The sequence below is a fragment of the Ascidia mentula genome, chromosome 8, assembly GCF_947561715.1.
Source record: "Ascidia mentula chromosome 8, kaAscMent1.1, whole genome shotgun sequence".
Lineage (NCBI taxonomy): Eukaryota > Metazoa > Chordata > Ascidiacea > Phlebobranchia > Ascidiidae > Ascidia > Ascidia mentula.
In genome coordinates, this window is record NC_138573.1 from 13,191,642 (window position 1) to 13,207,767 (window position 16,126).

A 16,126-nucleotide genomic window follows, 5' to 3' on the forward strand; every position below is an offset into this window, starting at 1 on the left:
CAAAATATATTTATAATTAGTTATTGCCAAAGAAGTAATTGTAAATTGTCCACAAGAGTAAGTGCGCTCAGTTTGCGGAAGGACTGCTTTGCTCTAATGTACAAAATGTAAAATCTAATCTGTGTGTAAACACTGTATTGCATAACAGACAGGCTAATACTTATAAAAAACCTAATTTATGTGTTGAGAGTCATACTTCTTCTGATGATTGGCAAGTTAGTAAAATCAACATAAATTCGCAAAGTTTGTACAAACACAGATGAACTTAAACACTTGGTTTCGTTCATGATAAGTAACAAAATCTGCAATTTATCAAAAAAATCCTTAACATTCCAATGCTTGTTAAACACATATTGATGGAAAGCATTTCGATAGGAGAACACACATAACGATCATTTGTAAGGCCATTTGCTCGGTCATTAGCTGGTGCCTATAACCATAGTCCCATAACCGCTTTCTGGCCCCTAAATCTAGGTAGTGATCCAGTCGCTAAGACGGGTTTGCGTGGTGATTTTTCCCCGTCTTCTCCGTCTGAGTTCAAACTAGAAGATCGACCTCTTGTCTCTGTCGGTTTCTTCTCGATGGACTTTCGAGGAGTTGGAATGGGTGCAGTTTGCTTGTAGGAACCCGTGGAAGAGCGTTGCTTTTGCGTTCTTTCAATGCTTGACACTTCCTGAGACTCATGACGTTCCTCGCTGTGAGTGGCTGCTTCGGTCACGTGGTTTGATTGGTGCTTATTCGAGCGGAGAATTTTCTTTCCCAGTGACCCGACCGCTCGGCCGACCTTGCTCTTTTCCTCTCCTTTATGGAGGACTTCTCGCTTTTTCATGATGTCCTCCATCGCACCAAGCATATCTTCCTTCTCTTCCACCAGCTTTCTCCTGCGCTCAATGTCCTTGATGCTCTCTGTAACGACCGCTTCTCGCTTTTTCAATGAGGCCTCTTTTATTTGGAGTCCTGCCTCCTCTTGGCGAACTCTTCGCTCTCGGTTCTTCACTCTTCTCTCCCTATCTCTGTGTTCCTCTTCTTCGGCATCCAAACGTGCTTCAAGAGATTGCAGTCGCTCCTCGGCGCTCTTCATCACTGCTCGTCTCCTGCACATCTTTGCGTGTCTTTCATCAATTCTTGCTTGACGCGCAGCCAATTTTGCCGCAAATTCGCTTAACTTTGCTTCGGAAACAAGAAGTTTTGCCTCAGCCACTCCTCCCTTGCGCGCCTTTGTCTTTTTCTTCGTATCCTTCTCCAGTCGTTTTGCATCTCGAACTCCCATCGGGTCGCTGCTACCTGTGGCAGCCGCCTCAAAGGGAAATTGTAGTTCATCAGACGAGTCGCTGTCTGTCGCTCCAGGTTGTTTCTGCACCCGAGTAAATGCAGAGGGTCGGGAGCTGAAGGAAGTCCCACTCATCGGTTCGCCGTTTATGACAAACTTATGATATCCTTCTCTTATTTCCAGCTTATCCTTTTCAGACAGAACAATATCCTCTGTCCTCTTCTTTTGCGCCGAAGTCTCATCACTTCGCTTGCGGTGATGATGTGCACCATCGTGCGGTTTCGCTTCACGAGATTTTCCGACGGTTTTCTTTAAATCGCCAACTCTTGCGTCTCTTTTCTGCTGTCCGTTCCACATACCGCGATAATTGTAAAAGCCCCCATGCGCCGCGTCATCATCTGATGACGTGTGTTCGTTGCCTCGGCTCTCAACGTCTTCGTCAGACTCATCGCTGTCTGTGCAGGTACTGCTGTCGTTGTTTTGCCCTTCCACGGCTGCGTTTGGCATGTTTGATTGTCTTCGGGTCTTCGGCTTTTTGCGTAAGCTGTCGGAGGCGTTCGCGGCCTCGCTGACGTCAGAGCTGCTATTGCTGTGGACTCCGGAGTCCGGGTACGGTGCGACTTGCTGTTCTTGTATTAGTTTCTTTTCTTTCATCTCAGTGTGTAAAGCTCTCAGCAACCTCCGGCTTCCAGCAGGTCCTGGGATAATTGGCCTTCGTGTCGGCATTTCTCAGTTAGCAAAGTAATGCAAATCTAAAAAAGGTTGTAATTTTTATTTCAACAAATATATTGTTAAAGAAAAAAAATTTTCAGCCTTGAACAGTTGTGGTTACTAGTTTTGTGATAAAGGTGTTACGTCGCTCCATGCTATAGTTTTCTGTAAAATTAGTTTTTAACGCAGCTTCACCAGCAATACGCGGGCACATCCCTTACATAACCACGTTGCAATTGATGTGCAAACAAGATAGCGCGTTCCAATTGTCGACCAATTTAACACAATTCAACACCAAGAAATTGCGGTGTGCCCGCAGGCTATCAACCGTTTACGGCACAATAACTTCGTCTGTTTCCCACTCTTGAAACGTTGGTGTTGTTTACCCGACAATCACCAATGCGCATCCCTTTACCGTTCAACACCGTCTGAACACCACAGTAAATAGTTTTGCATGCAACCCATTAAACATTGAGGTATTGGCTGTTATGGCCTGTATTACTATGAGATTCGTTAATATGGTTTACGAAACAAAGTCCTTGATCTTCGCGCTGAGTCACATTTCACCAAATGCGCGTTTAGAAAAGTTTATAAAAACCCAATGCTCCATGGTGCACGTATACGTTGTACTATATGCATGTATAGCTACAGACAAGACACAGAAAAAACTTATTTTCCCGTAATGCTGTGCGTTTGCGACAATCTCATAACTTTTCAAATGTGAATTGCTGTTGCTTTCACACCTTTTGTATAGTTTAGATATCTTGTAATTGAAAACCAAAAGAAATGGAACCAGTTAACTAAAATAAATGGTTTGTAAATATATCAAAAAATGCGAAATAAACAACAAACAACTTAAACACAGAAAATGTAACTGATGCAAACACGTTTTACATCACGTCAATTTTCGCAACACAGCCCTGAGCAAAAACTAATGCATTTATTACACACGAACTTTCGCCTTCACTGCTCTCCTGTTTTGCTACAAAGTCCCACAACTGACATTTTTAAAAGTTGGGTTCAAGCACCTCACCAACACATCACCTTTCTCTCCAAGACAGAAGAGGCAAAGGTTTCTGAACGATGTGGTCGTAAATTGTTTTGCTTTGTGTTTGCCTGGTGTTTTCTATGACATCGGTCAAGCGCGAACCTCGTACGTCATATGACCCCATAATCGTCGACGTTTAAGTGATTTATTTCAGGACATGTGAAGTGAAGCGCGACGCCCACACACAGTCCATTAACAAGGGTTTGCGGAACACTAAAACTTCCTTCAGTGTGATATACCTGGTATATGGTAATTTATCACAAAATTATCTGTGTTTCCAACAATACAACTTAATGAATTGAAACCTGTTTGCGTAAACAGTAGTGATTTACTTATTTATTGACTCTTTTGCTAACTCTTTTTTAGAATAATATCATACGGTTAATCGGGATTCTATCTGCGCCCTTTCCGAAATCCTGGTGATTTTAGAAAATATCCCACCAATAAGTTAATATATAGCAGCGACATACAGACAAGTCCAATCTATCTTAAAATGAGAAATAAGAAACTTCGCGTACAAATCTCCGAACGCGTGAATTTTAACATTAGATTCGTTAATCTTCTTTGTTGTAAGTACGTATTACTGGGCAACAAAATCCGTCGTCGTCCCTATCTGAACGGGATTTGGAAGGAGAAATTGGCGCAAGCGTTGCCTTCAGGTCGTGCCAAAACCGCCGATTGAAATTCCTCCACCTTAATCACTGGGTTAACAACGACAGATTAATAGCGATCACTTCATCGAGTGCCATTCAGACTCTGCGGTATTTGTGAGCGAAGCAAGGAAAACGTTAATGATAACATTACTGCGAAATCACTGGAATTTTGCCCAATCTTCGACCACACAAACACTAAAACAGTAAAACGGTATATACCGAGAATTGTTACAACACTAAATCCATTTCATTTAAAAACCAAACCCAAGATAATGTTTCATTATCCCCCAGTTTGAATTTTCGTACGATGTTTTGTACCTCGTGAAAACTAATACCGGAAAAGGCGTACGACCCAGTGTAAGTTGAGATGCAAAAACAGCCGTTCAAGCGTTTAATACTACTGTTGTAGGTCACGCCCGAGCGAAGACAACGTAGGACCGTCGTCAAATTCGATCAGGTTTGATTTATTGATCCGTCGGCAGATTTAAATGCGATTAGAAACAACTCAACTCCGTGCGTTTGGGGTTTGAATTAATTTTTTTGGCGACCTTGTTCCTTGTGCCTTAACGCCCAATCGCTGACCGATGCATTGATCGGACCACTTAAAAATTGACCAGCACAGGTCGTGCCTTTCCTGTCTAACTAAAGATCTTATTCTTCTGATCACGTTGAAGTCAATTCGCATATGATTGTTGGTTAATTGTGATTGTACAATGCAGCTTTAAATTGGTATATTGCCTCTGTTAACTTGCAAAAACAATTTGTTTCAAAGGTAATCTGCTTTCTTTTGCTCTGGTAAATGCCATTAGCAAACTCAACATTCACGAAACATTATATCTCGACATTATGCAGCAGGACCACTGAAATCGATATCAACAACACAATGGATTTCGACAACTTCATTGCGGGTGTATTTGCTGTTCAGATAAATCTACAGGGCAGCTACGGCAAAGATGTACAACAGCCTTTCCCTGTATTATCCGGCCTGATATAATCCAGCTCAGAAATTCTTGTAACGGGTGCAGCATTTTGGGAGTGTTTTGTACGTAGTCTTGTTGTGACACGGACATTGAAATTACGTAATTAAGGCGATTTCTGGTCAAAATGTCAAGACGATTCAACCTACGCGCCGCAGGCGATGAAGATGCAATTGAGCTGGGATAGAAGTGCTTTGAGTGATTGCCGATTTAGAATTCAGCAAACCATTTTTTGTCTCATTACTTTCCGTATGGCACATACAAACTTTTCTGCAGGATGCACTTTAGAGATTATAGCAACGTTGTTACGGCAACCATCCGTTTCATTAGGCGTTTGTATGACAGCATAAAATAAAAAAATTCTTACCTGTATATCCATGATGGCTTGAACAGTATAATACTATCGTTCATTAGGCCTACACCTCAAACAACACATTAATCTGTTAGGTTTAACTTCAATAACACCAAATCAAACCACTTCTACACTAGATTGCTTTTCTGATAGGCTGCGTTAAACACGCATTCAAGCAAAGAGCTTTCGGCCTTACTATATATTGCGAGTTAGGATTCATTGTGACGTCACAGAACAGTGCTCGTGAAAGGCGTCACACCCTGTAGCAATTACCACGCGTCTCACTTGCAATCAATGAAAGTGGAAATGAACTGGATTGTGTTGTAATAGTTTTCTCCCTGATGTTTTCTTAAACGCCTCGTTGCACTTGTGGGCTAGCTGAGTATACTGCCGATGAGGTTGAACAACACGCAGCCTGAGTAGGTATTTGCTGCATAGCGTTACAAGACTTAACATCTCGCAGAAAATTGTCCCTGTCTAGCACATTAACTTTGTAGTATGATGTACACGAAAATGTGAAGAAAGGTTGTTAAATAAACTTTCCTTATGGCTGAAATAGCTTGATGTTATAACTACGCCGATAAGAAGCCAAGTAGCTTGACGCACTCACGTACATAACACTTAAAGTCTACAAAGCACTTGGTATCGTTTCATGTAAAAAACCTTGTTGGAATTAAACCAATACGACCTCTACAATAAGATTGATTACTGCTGAACTTATCAATAAAGAGCCTGCCGGTATTCTGTATCAGTAAAGGAATTTGGCGGATTGTTTCAAAGCGTCGCCTGGGGCCATCTACCGCCGACTGTTTACACCCGTTTACAACAACTCATAAGCGCATATTAGAAATAAAATGGGTTTATTAGTCCACCAATGGTGCCAAAGGCCATAAGTTATGACTTGCTTAGGGCTGTTTGCTGCAGCATGGCTTTATCATGTAAAAAACTATGAGGTTTCAGATTAAACCTATCGTTTACAACAGGGGTGGGCAAAATTTTGGCTCGTGGGCCAAGAATTATTAAAACATTGAGAAGCGGCCAATGGATCATTTGCGTAAAAGTGAACAAAGATGCGTTCACACTTCAGTTATTGAAACTTATTTTTAATATTAAATGCTGTAACCGATAAAACACATAAAAATATGAAATTAAATTATATTTATCAACAGTTTGAACAATTTTCACAATTGACATTAAATTATACCAAATCCTGGGCGGGCCAGATTGAAAGACACAACTTGTCTGATTTCGCCCGGGCTTGCCGTTTTCCTTCGTCTGGATTACAGGGTAATTATTCTTTTCACATTTAAAGGCCGTAGCCAGCAGTGAAATTGATAAAACTGTCTCGATTTACCCAAGTATATCTCATCCATTTCTTATCATATTAAGATATCTTTTATGACTTAAACCAGATCCACCAACCCAACAAACGTTAAACTGTTCATTCATGCGGAGATTTTTTATTTCCTTGTTCGTACATTCTTGAACAATATTGGCGCTGATGCCAAAATTGGCACACATAAAATTTGGTTGTGAGGGTTAAAGGTGAAATCAATTCTGTCGTCTTTACATTACGAAACAAACACTTGAATACACGTACACGTAAAATATAAAAAAAACACAAATTCAACAAATAGGAGATATTTTATGGCTTTTAGGACGCTGTATTTTTATTCTGATTTGTGTGTTCTTAAAATTGTTTAGGGGTGAAGCGATGCAATATAATTCAAAAGAACTTGATTTTTCATCAGATTGACGCCGAGCCCGAAATGTGTGCCGTCGAAACTGTGGACAAATTTTCCGAGCTTCCGAAAGTCAAATAGTGGTATGTTATGTATTGCGCAGTATTGCCGTAGTTTTGTTGTCAACTTTGCGATTTTGTTGTCATTTTGAAGTGGAAAGTGAACCGGTGACTTTAACAATCCGACGGGCATTGGAACCATAAAGAATATTTGGGGCCATCTACCGGTGGGAAATTTATGTTCGTAATATTTGTTGATGGCCTGAACTGCTGGACGTAGGTAATCGCCTATGACGATGTCAGGCATACATTGCATATGATAACCAACACCAACAATAATCAAAGCGCCTTGTTTTCCTAAAAGACTTTTAACTAGTTCAAGAAAATCGTTTTGAAACTTCATGTTGTAGAAAGGCTTCATGGTGACGTTGAACGCAGGCTCTTTACCGCCACACAGTGATCGTTTGTTATAGACATCACCGATTTGGGTTAAAATCTGTCGGCACTCTTTCCAAAAATACATTTGACCAGATATGCAAATTTCTTTTGCCGCCGGCGTCATGCTGCTGTTCCATGCCCCTCTCCAGGGGTCGTCAGAGAGCAGCATAAGAAAAGTGAGGAACATGTTACGCATGAATGAATCTCCAACAAAGACGATATCGCGAAAGGGGGAATTTTCCACAACATTACACGCTGCGGCTCCCGTATAATTCGTCCATCTACATCGTTGATCTTGGGTAACCCAACGTGACGTCTCTGCATGGTGATAATTTCTTGAATCAACACACCTGATGTAAAGCAGGATACAATTATATGTGAGACAGAGTTGTCGAATGGTGAACAATGAACTACTAGCAGTATTTATCCGAAAAACACTTTGTTGCAAATTGGAAAAAAAATATTCAGAATTCTTGAGCACGTTTGCATGTGTTGGCTCCTGAAAATTTATTCTACCTATACTTAAGTCAACATGGACTTGGTATGTTTAAGCATCATACCAACAAACGGCAGTTGTAAGATGCTTTTTAGGTTTTTAGCATTTACAGTTGTTTCTATTACCCCTTGCAAGTGCAGGATGTTGCATTGGCTGCGATACACGTTCCGCTCCACATATTGTTGCAGCAAGGCTTGTTGCTGTGTGGGTTGCACCAACTTCCAACTGGATTCCATGTTGAATTTTCCATTCGGGACTGATATCTGAAAAACGTATCGGAGTATGAAAAAATCGAGAACACTTTACGGTTAGAGTAAAATTCACTGTGATTTCATCAATGAAAACTAAATAAAACTTTTGAAAACCTGGTAATTAATTCCTCATTAGCAGACGTACGTCAAATAATTTATCACCTAAAGAACCCGCACTGATTGTCTTTCCGCCATGGATGTTTAAGTATTCCACGTTTTCGCCAATATCGGAGCAAAATGTTATCGTAAAAATCCTCTTTTCCTGGTGACATGAGCATCCATCGTCCACTGGTCAAGTTTGTCAGAACATTGCTGCAGATTGGATTATGTCCAATATTGTATTGAGTTCGGAGCTTCAAAATGGTTTTGGTAGAATGCAACATCGGGTGGCGATAACCTCGTGATATAAGCGCACACGCGATGACGGAAAAGAGCATCAAGAAGTATATGAGCCATATTCTGCGTTTTTTTGTTTGAAATTCCATGCCCGGATTTCGTTGCTGCGACTTATTTAACGCAAGTGCACTTGACACAATAGCCTTTACCTAGCAACATCGTCATTGCCGTGATTCTATGTAAACCTCTTTTACATGAACTCTCTATGCAAGATAATATAAATGCAAAGGTTACCGGTTCCTAGACTACCCTGCAAAAATATTTTCGGTGTCTCATGACATTCATAAAACCTTCTTGAACTTTAAATGTTGTGGACCACTATTTGTGTCCGAAAACTAATCCTTGAGTCGTCAACAAAACAGCTTTCTAAAATGCGCTTGAGGACACATTCTCCTCTGTAATTCTTTTAAATTGATGGTAAAGGTCATTGTAGCACACGTCTTAAAATTGGGGCCAGAGAATACAAACTGTATACAGTGCTTGCAAGCACAGTGCAATTTTGTGACTTATTATAATCGATTTCTATATTGACAACGAATCGCTATATTTTCCACAATGTTCGTAGTTGCTGTCAAATATTTCTCAACAATTTTAACTTCCGCATTTGCAGGTGATTTACGACATCTTGTCCTTCCTTAAAACCAAAATTTCTCCTCAAGCTAATATTGTATGCATTTTCCTCAGTTTCACGATCCTTTCAGATGCGGATATAACGCGCAAAGAAAAAGAGCCGGGTCTGCTTGCTTGGCCTGTTTCCTTAACCGTGACCCGAGGCTAAACTGTAAACTGTAATCTAAACTTGAAATCGAACCATCGGAAAATTTTTCTTTTTTCCGTGGAATTCGCTGGTCTGTGAGTGCATAAATTTTTCGTTGCAACCAAATGCCCACGTAACGGGTTTTGATAAGCGATCTGTACCTCTTGATTTGTACAAACCTCAGGCCTGTGTTGCAATAAAAAATATTAGCACAAAGAAAACAATAATCAAGTGACAAAAAAATCACAGTTTTGCAAGCAGTGGTTTCTTTGGCTTTTCATGCAAAAATATAACAACGCAAGGATTTGCAAAAAACATTTGAAGAAATAATACTTCATAAAAGAGTATTTACTCAATGTTGACAATATGCAAAAAACATTAGTTTTGGCACTGAAGCTAACATGAAACAGTATGTTTACATAAAGAATACATATTCGCTAAATCCGGTAATGCAAGAAATCTTGCTTGCCCAAGGCAAACGCAAGTGGTTTTGCTTGCGTCACTTAATATGCGGTGAACAAAGCAAGCGCCATACAAAGGCCGAAACGCCAGTCTTCCGCATTAGATTAGCGACATGCAAACACCATTACGACCATCCGCATTCTCCAAACACATAGAATTTTTTCTATTAAAACGCTTTGATTTATTGCCCATTCACTTGTAACAGAACGATATCGGCAACTGACGTTGTTTTGCGTGAATTTATCTCATTGTTTTGCCGTAAACCTACACCGAGAATACATCTGAGTTGACTCGACGTCGCGAAATGTTCGTTGCTGTTTGGCGTGGGTAAATATTAGCGCTGTAACATTCCATTAATCTTGATACCTACACCACCCGTGTGGCGAAGACATTTCTGTTTCTTGGGTTGATGTTTATCTGTGATTGGGAAACGAAACTTGCCGTGTTTCTACCTACAGTGCGTACTGCCTTGCTGAAGTTAGGTGCAATGTCAAGTTTATTCGTAATTTCGTCGAGATAGTTTATGTGATCTACAGTGCCATACCCAGCCAAAGGAATTCAAAACCGTAACGCGAGTTAAGAACCGTTGAGATTTGTAGCTGTCCGTAATCACAAAAGAAGTTTGAAAGTCCTTGAAACTTTACGACCGTGGACATACAGGGTTTCTTGTCATTATAAGATTGTTTTCGGGAACTTTCCGTTAATCTTCGCAAGCAAACTTTTACGACAGATACCAAAGCAGTTTGCGATATTTCCCTGCTATAAAGGAGGTCATTTAGTAGGACCAGTAATGACAGACAGATACGCCAGATTTCCATCAATACCGGAGCGAAGATCACCTAATGTTCAAAATATTATTACGATCACAGATATTACTTCATTTGCATTCTTCACAGTTGGAAAAGTCACTTTTTTGTTCGTTTCTGATAGCAAAGTGGTGTTTATAAAGAATTGGGCAGTCTGAAAAATACCTCTCTCTGTATTGAAAAGCAATTGTTGAGGGACAATAGAGGTCTTCGAGTATTGTCGGTCTTAATGGCGCTTATGTATTGTACAGTTACCTGGGGTGTTTATAAGTGTATAACTTTTTATATGCTGTGCCTGATTATACAAGCAACATACCGTTGATTTGCTTACAGCAACCCCGTTGTGTGTAAAGATAGAATGTCTGTGTTGGAACGTTTTTGAGTTCATGTGCTGTTGATTGTAGATCTAACAAAAATGGGTTGTTCGGCATCCACAACAAAAGGGTTGGATCCGGGGCCTTTAAAAGGAAGGCCGCCTTTAAAGACGAATGAAAATGGATCAAAAGGTTGGTTAATTGTACATTTTAATAAAATGCTTAGTCTGTCGCTGTGTCATATTCACCCACACAATGGGGGTATAGATAGTAAACTGTGAGAGAGTGATTTAGGTGTAGATAGACAGATTGTTAAAATGTCAACTTCTTTAGATGTAGTCAAACCAGTTTAAAAAGTTATTCGACTGATTTTTTTCTTCCACTGCGATTTACGGAGAGACGCAAACGCTTGGGCAATTGGTTTTGTTAAGGGTTTAGAAACAAGTCCCAATAGACTTCCTTTGGCCTCACTAACCACACGTCTGCTTTGCGGGTTGACGACAAGAGCTATTTGGTAGAGGCCACTCAAGCCTACTTTCTTACTTACCAAGCACAATAAACACACTTAAGAATTGTTTTGTCGCTCTGCATATAGATATAAGGTGATAGCCGCTTTGGGGGCAAAACACGGTGACAGTTGGCTGAGTTTCTACGGTAACAGCGCTACTATTTACTTGGGCTGTAATGCGCTCGTCAATTTGATGACGCACGCGCACGACGGTGCTTGCAGTTGCTGGCAGGTTTTGAAGGGTAGCCTATATTATTGAAATAACTATGTGAAGTAACTTTTCGATCAGGTTTAAATTTGCCGTGGACGCTGAAGCTGTTTTAATTAAGTTACATCCACGTTGTCATATACTGAAACTAGTTCATGAGTTTCGTGTTTTCTGTGGCTATTTTCTAGAAATAAATTTTTCATGACTCGGTACACATACACAATAGTCTAAGACAGGTTTTTAAACTTTGCAAGCAAATTCGGGTTTCCAGTCAATGGGATCAAAACATGTTATTTCCTGATCATTCGTTGCTCTAAAGCTGAAAGAATTACTGGTTGGTGAAGCAAATTATACCTACCGTATGCCTTATCAACCAGCAGACAGACATTAGGACGTGACTGTCGCATCCCATGCTAGTTCCCATAAATTAATGCCACCACAATGTGGATCGAGTAGCTTGGCCCAAATCGCAGTGTTATTTTAGCAGGATCGTTACAGAAGGTTTCCATTAGCATTTAGAACACGAACACCAAATGTTTGTGTTTCGATTTTGATCTGTGGCGGTGGCAAAAACATACGCAAATGCTGAACAGCATCTCGTCTAATGCGAAAAACATGAAGAATTATCTCAATTGAATCGTTACGGTTGCAAGACATAAAAAGGGAACCGCCGATGACTTGGGTTTAATAATAAGCAACAAGAGCAGTCCCGTCTCCAAGGCATTGCGGCCATCGTCTGAACTTTGGTCGCCGACGAAAGACAATTGCCTAAACATGTGGTAGATGATTAACAAAGCAACAGAGCTGCTATATATTAGAAAGCAATAACCACTTATACAGGGTATCAGCAAAAGCGGTGTCGTTACGCATGATTATTTTTACGACATTACGTTTGTGTTGGCCAGAGAAATAATAGCGGAAGTGTAAGTTTATCAGGGTGACTATGTAGTTTCTACAATGAGATTTATGTGGACACCGGGCAGCTTCATTTAAAGTAATTAAAGTCCTTGCAAAATTGGTTGGAATGCTCACCCTAAAAAATTAGTATCATACAACCGGCGTGATGTGGGGACAGACTTATGTTTTCTGTATGAAAGGGTGCAGACTTTAAGGATGGTCTCGTAAAACGTGATCTAACGTTCTAGACATGAGGCAGGTACGGTCTGTCTCTGTATCAACAAGGATTGTTTTCATCGAACGTTCGATCACTCTAGCAGCCAGTCCGAAACACTTGTTGCTTTTTGCCTGGTCTCTCTTTGCCTGATGATCCCGCCGACTTTGTTTGCATTGAAGGGAATGGGCGACAATGCTCACAGGCCTGTGTATTTTGTGTTTTTTTCCGGTTGCGTGCGCACTTATTTTTTCTTAAGCTTCAGTACTGGGGTCCGATCACAAGCAAAGCCACCTGATAGGCCTTTCAGCAAGAGGCAGTTAAATAGGACCTATCACAGTTTAATTAAAGTCGTGCGATTTCGCGAAGGCCATTACGGAGCAGCATGCGAAAGTTGCCTCTTCAGGGAAGGTTATTCATTAGCAGAATATTAAATTTTAACAGCCTGGTGAGGTCGGGATTGACGTAATACAAAGGGCTTGCTTTTACCCGCTTTTTTTGATAAATAAAAAAAAATTATTTTTTTGTCAATTAAACGCAAAGCATGCACCAGCACCAGCACCAGCACCGTCAATTTACAAAATGTTCACAAAACACTAGTATGGTTCTCCACCAAAAAAACATTACATTTATTTCTGTTCATTCGCAGATAAGTGTGACGATATTTCTGAACACACAACTCCCACAATTAACGACCAAAGCGACGGAAATTTATCTACAGCCGACTTGGGCAAGTTCACTTCGGAACGTAAAGAAAGCAGCCTTCCGGAAGTCGATAAAGATCTAAAAATGGATCAACAGAAAGCGGCGGAGAGAGACGTCGAGATTCGGGTGGAGGGCCGTCCTGAAGAGCAGGATGAAATTGAGGATACTGACTCGTTTGATGTGGGAAAGGATCCACTTTCAAGAGAGAAGATGTCCTCCATCAAAGTGAACAGTGCTATGAAAGAAACAATGGAGTTTATTTATCAAAACAGCTCCTCATCATCTCCATCACACCTCGGAGGAGGTTTTCCGAAGTTTTACACCAACTCTCCGCGTCACACCAACAGAAGACCCTCCGGAGTCCCTCCACCTCCAAGAGCGTTCAAGGAATCGGACGTTCTAGCTAAATTTGGTGACATCAAGGATCAAAGAAAGCCTTCAGTGACAGCAGAGGAGGAGGAACCGTCGGAGGAGGAACAGGAGGGTGTAAATCTAAGAGGAGCAAGTTAACTGAGAAAAGATGTTCAATTACCCAGCAGTGTGTGTTTTATTTTATTTTTCGTTGCTTATATAATTTCTTCCGCTGCGCTTCATTGTTCATCAGCGCGTTTCTAAGCAATATCCGCATTTTGTAATTGTGCATCCGTCGGTCTGCGTACATCTATACATGTGTGATTGCATTGAAATGTGCGCCGACCCTCAGTGTTAGATAACTTTTTATAACTGTCGGTGTGCAATTTGACGCCCTGTGGTGGAAAATGACATGCTTTGTATTGTGCTGAAGAATCGCTTTAAGGAGTCTCCAGTCATAGATTTGCTGTTTTTATGCCGCAGTTGTTTTCAAGTTGCCCTGTTGATTGTAATGTCAGTAGACTTGTCTTTTTACGAGTTTCCTGCATGTTTACGTATCTTTCGCATTACAGTTTGAGATATATTTCGTGTTTACTGCGTGTTGTTGTTGACAGAACTGATTGGTGTATTTCATTCTTCTATGTATATTCTTCACTTTTTAACGTGCCGACATTAAATACAGTACACTCCTACCACTGGAAAACTGCCAAGCGGGCCGGAAAAAATATTGTTTGAGGAACACGGACAGCAAGCCATAAACCACATACGTGACGTCAATACCAGCTTAAGAGGGGTCTTGACAATATATATAAGGAGCCATAAACCATTAGTTAATAGTTAACTTATGTCAAGTAAACGAGAGCAGGTATACACTGACAATCGCTGGGGCCGGCGTGAGTACAAAAGACAAGGAATGAATCCTCTATCCCTCGTAAAGCAATATTTATAAAGTTTTGCTTTCCGGTTGTTATTTCCTGAAAAAGCTAACCTTTGTACACCGTGGGTATACGTGGTTTAAGTTGACTTAGGTCGGTGTGACTTCAAGTAATCCCAGAGGTTTTACCGCCATACGTAATCTTTAAATGGCGCGGGTGAAAAATTTACTTGATCACGTAATCTAAAATCGGGCAGGGAATTATAAACCTACACAAATTGCGCAATCAAGGCATCGATCGCAATAAGATGTGTAGTTAAATGATCAAACTGATAATCATTTTGACTTTATCCTTTTTCCCCCCGACTTAAACATAGATCTACAGCAGACATGAATAAACCACGGCCGCTGGACAAATGTGACCCGTTAGATCTTTCAATCTGATCGCTAGGGTTTGGTATAAATGAGTGTCGTGAAAGAAAACTGTTCTCTGTTTGTACAGTGCATTTTGCCTATCCCTGATTGAAATGCACCGCATACATTTAATTTACGTTTTGTATAGTTTCGACTATTTTTTATGTTTTGTGATGGTCACAGGAAAGAACCGAATTTGATTTCTTCGCAGAATTTTATTTGCAATGACAGCCCAGGTAAGTTGGAAGAAAAAATGCCAATTGTCGTAAATTACCCCGTAGAGTTCGATTGACGGCCCAACAACAACAAACGCGACAGTTTAAAATGCCTGAAGCGACGGTTCGGATGACAGCGAAATCGTTTTTCTTTGAGGAAAAAACTTTTCGCAAGCGTTGTACGGCATGATGCTTTCTATCACACGGACATTTCAAAGAAATAAGTAAAAAAGACATTCGCCAAGACCGATTACCAGCGCGTTGGCCTTGACACTTCCATTGAAATGTGGGGCAGTTTTGAAGCATAACAAACAGTAGTACCATAGGTGGTGGTACAAACTTAAAACAGTAAAAAAGGGCGGGACAGACTTTATTAAAAACGGGAGTCTGACCACATTATGATAAACGCAACGTAAGAAGGGATTTACACTAAACACACTTTGTATTCCAAATCCTTTTTAACACGATGATGAGTACAAATTGTATAAAGATATCTAATCGTCATATTTAGAGTTTTTGAGTCACAACAACCATTGTAACGAAATACTGCCAACTTCTGACGTAAAAAATACACAAATACCTGAATATTATGCAGTACATAAGGCTGCACACAAAACAAGAAACTTAAAACCGCAACCCATTGGGTTTGTTGCTGCCAAACGGCGCTAGAGATTTAGGTCTGTTGCGACACCAACAGAAAAACGAGGTCACGCTTTACTGATTCGAGCGCGTGGTGAAGAGGTACTTTCGTCAAAGTAAATAAGAACGCCTCGAGGCAGTTAATAATTATCCAGCTTTCCTATTCAGACCATCATGGGCGCTTGTAAATGGATGTAAATGTTCAAAGTTAATAATGTGCCAGCGCAACAGCAGTAATACTTTCACTCCAGGAGAACAGAGAAGTCAGACATTTTTGTTTTGTTGCAGAGACGTTAACCATGTGGTTTATTAGGTAGCTTTGGACTACTTGTAACGGGTCAGTTGAAACGTTGTGTTGTGGAGTTAGAGACAGGCGAGTTTGCGTTCTTTCTGACTGTTATGCTTTTCAAAAGTTGGATGGGTGTTTTT

The 16,126-nt window shown here is 40.6% G+C and overlaps 3 protein-coding genes across 3 annotated transcripts; 1 reads left to right on the top strand and 2 right to left on the bottom strand.

Moving 5' to 3' along the window:
* Positions 1 to 44: 44 nt before the first annotated feature.
* LOC145910291 (uncharacterized) lies at positions 45 to 5,150 on the bottom strand. The gene is made up of 2 exons (XM_082997362.1): positions 5,027 to 5,150; positions 45 to 2,022 (listed from the first exon to the last, which is right to left on the bottom strand). Exon 2 carries the CDS (start codon positions 1,994 to 1,996, stop codon positions 431 to 433), a length of 1,566 nt encoding a protein of 521 aa, XP_082853488.1. The 5' UTR covers positions 1,997 to 2,022; positions 5,027 to 5,150; the 3' UTR covers positions 45 to 430.
* Positions 5,151 to 6,508: 1,358 nt separating this feature from the next.
* LOC145911623 (uncharacterized) lies at positions 6,509 to 8,532 on the bottom strand. Its single transcript, XM_082999022.1, has 3 exons — positions 8,100 to 8,532; positions 7,812 to 7,949; positions 6,509 to 7,540 (listed from the first exon to the last, which is right to left on the bottom strand). The coding sequence occupies exons 1-3, from the start codon at positions 8,420 to 8,422 to the stop codon at positions 6,712 to 6,714; spliced, it is 1,290 nt and encodes a 429-aa protein (XP_082855148.1). The 5' UTR covers positions 8,423 to 8,532; the 3' UTR covers positions 6,509 to 6,711.
* Positions 8,533 to 10,700: 2,168 nt separating this feature from the next.
* On the top strand, positions 10,701 to 14,247 carry LOC145911791 (uncharacterized). The gene is made up of 2 exons (XM_082999230.1): positions 10,701 to 10,864; positions 13,149 to 14,247. Exons 1-2 carry the CDS (start codon positions 10,774 to 10,776, stop codon positions 13,712 to 13,714), a joined length of 657 nt encoding a protein of 218 aa, XP_082855356.1. The 5' UTR covers positions 10,701 to 10,773; the 3' UTR covers positions 13,715 to 14,247.
* Positions 14,248 to 16,126: the final 1,879 nt, after the last annotated feature.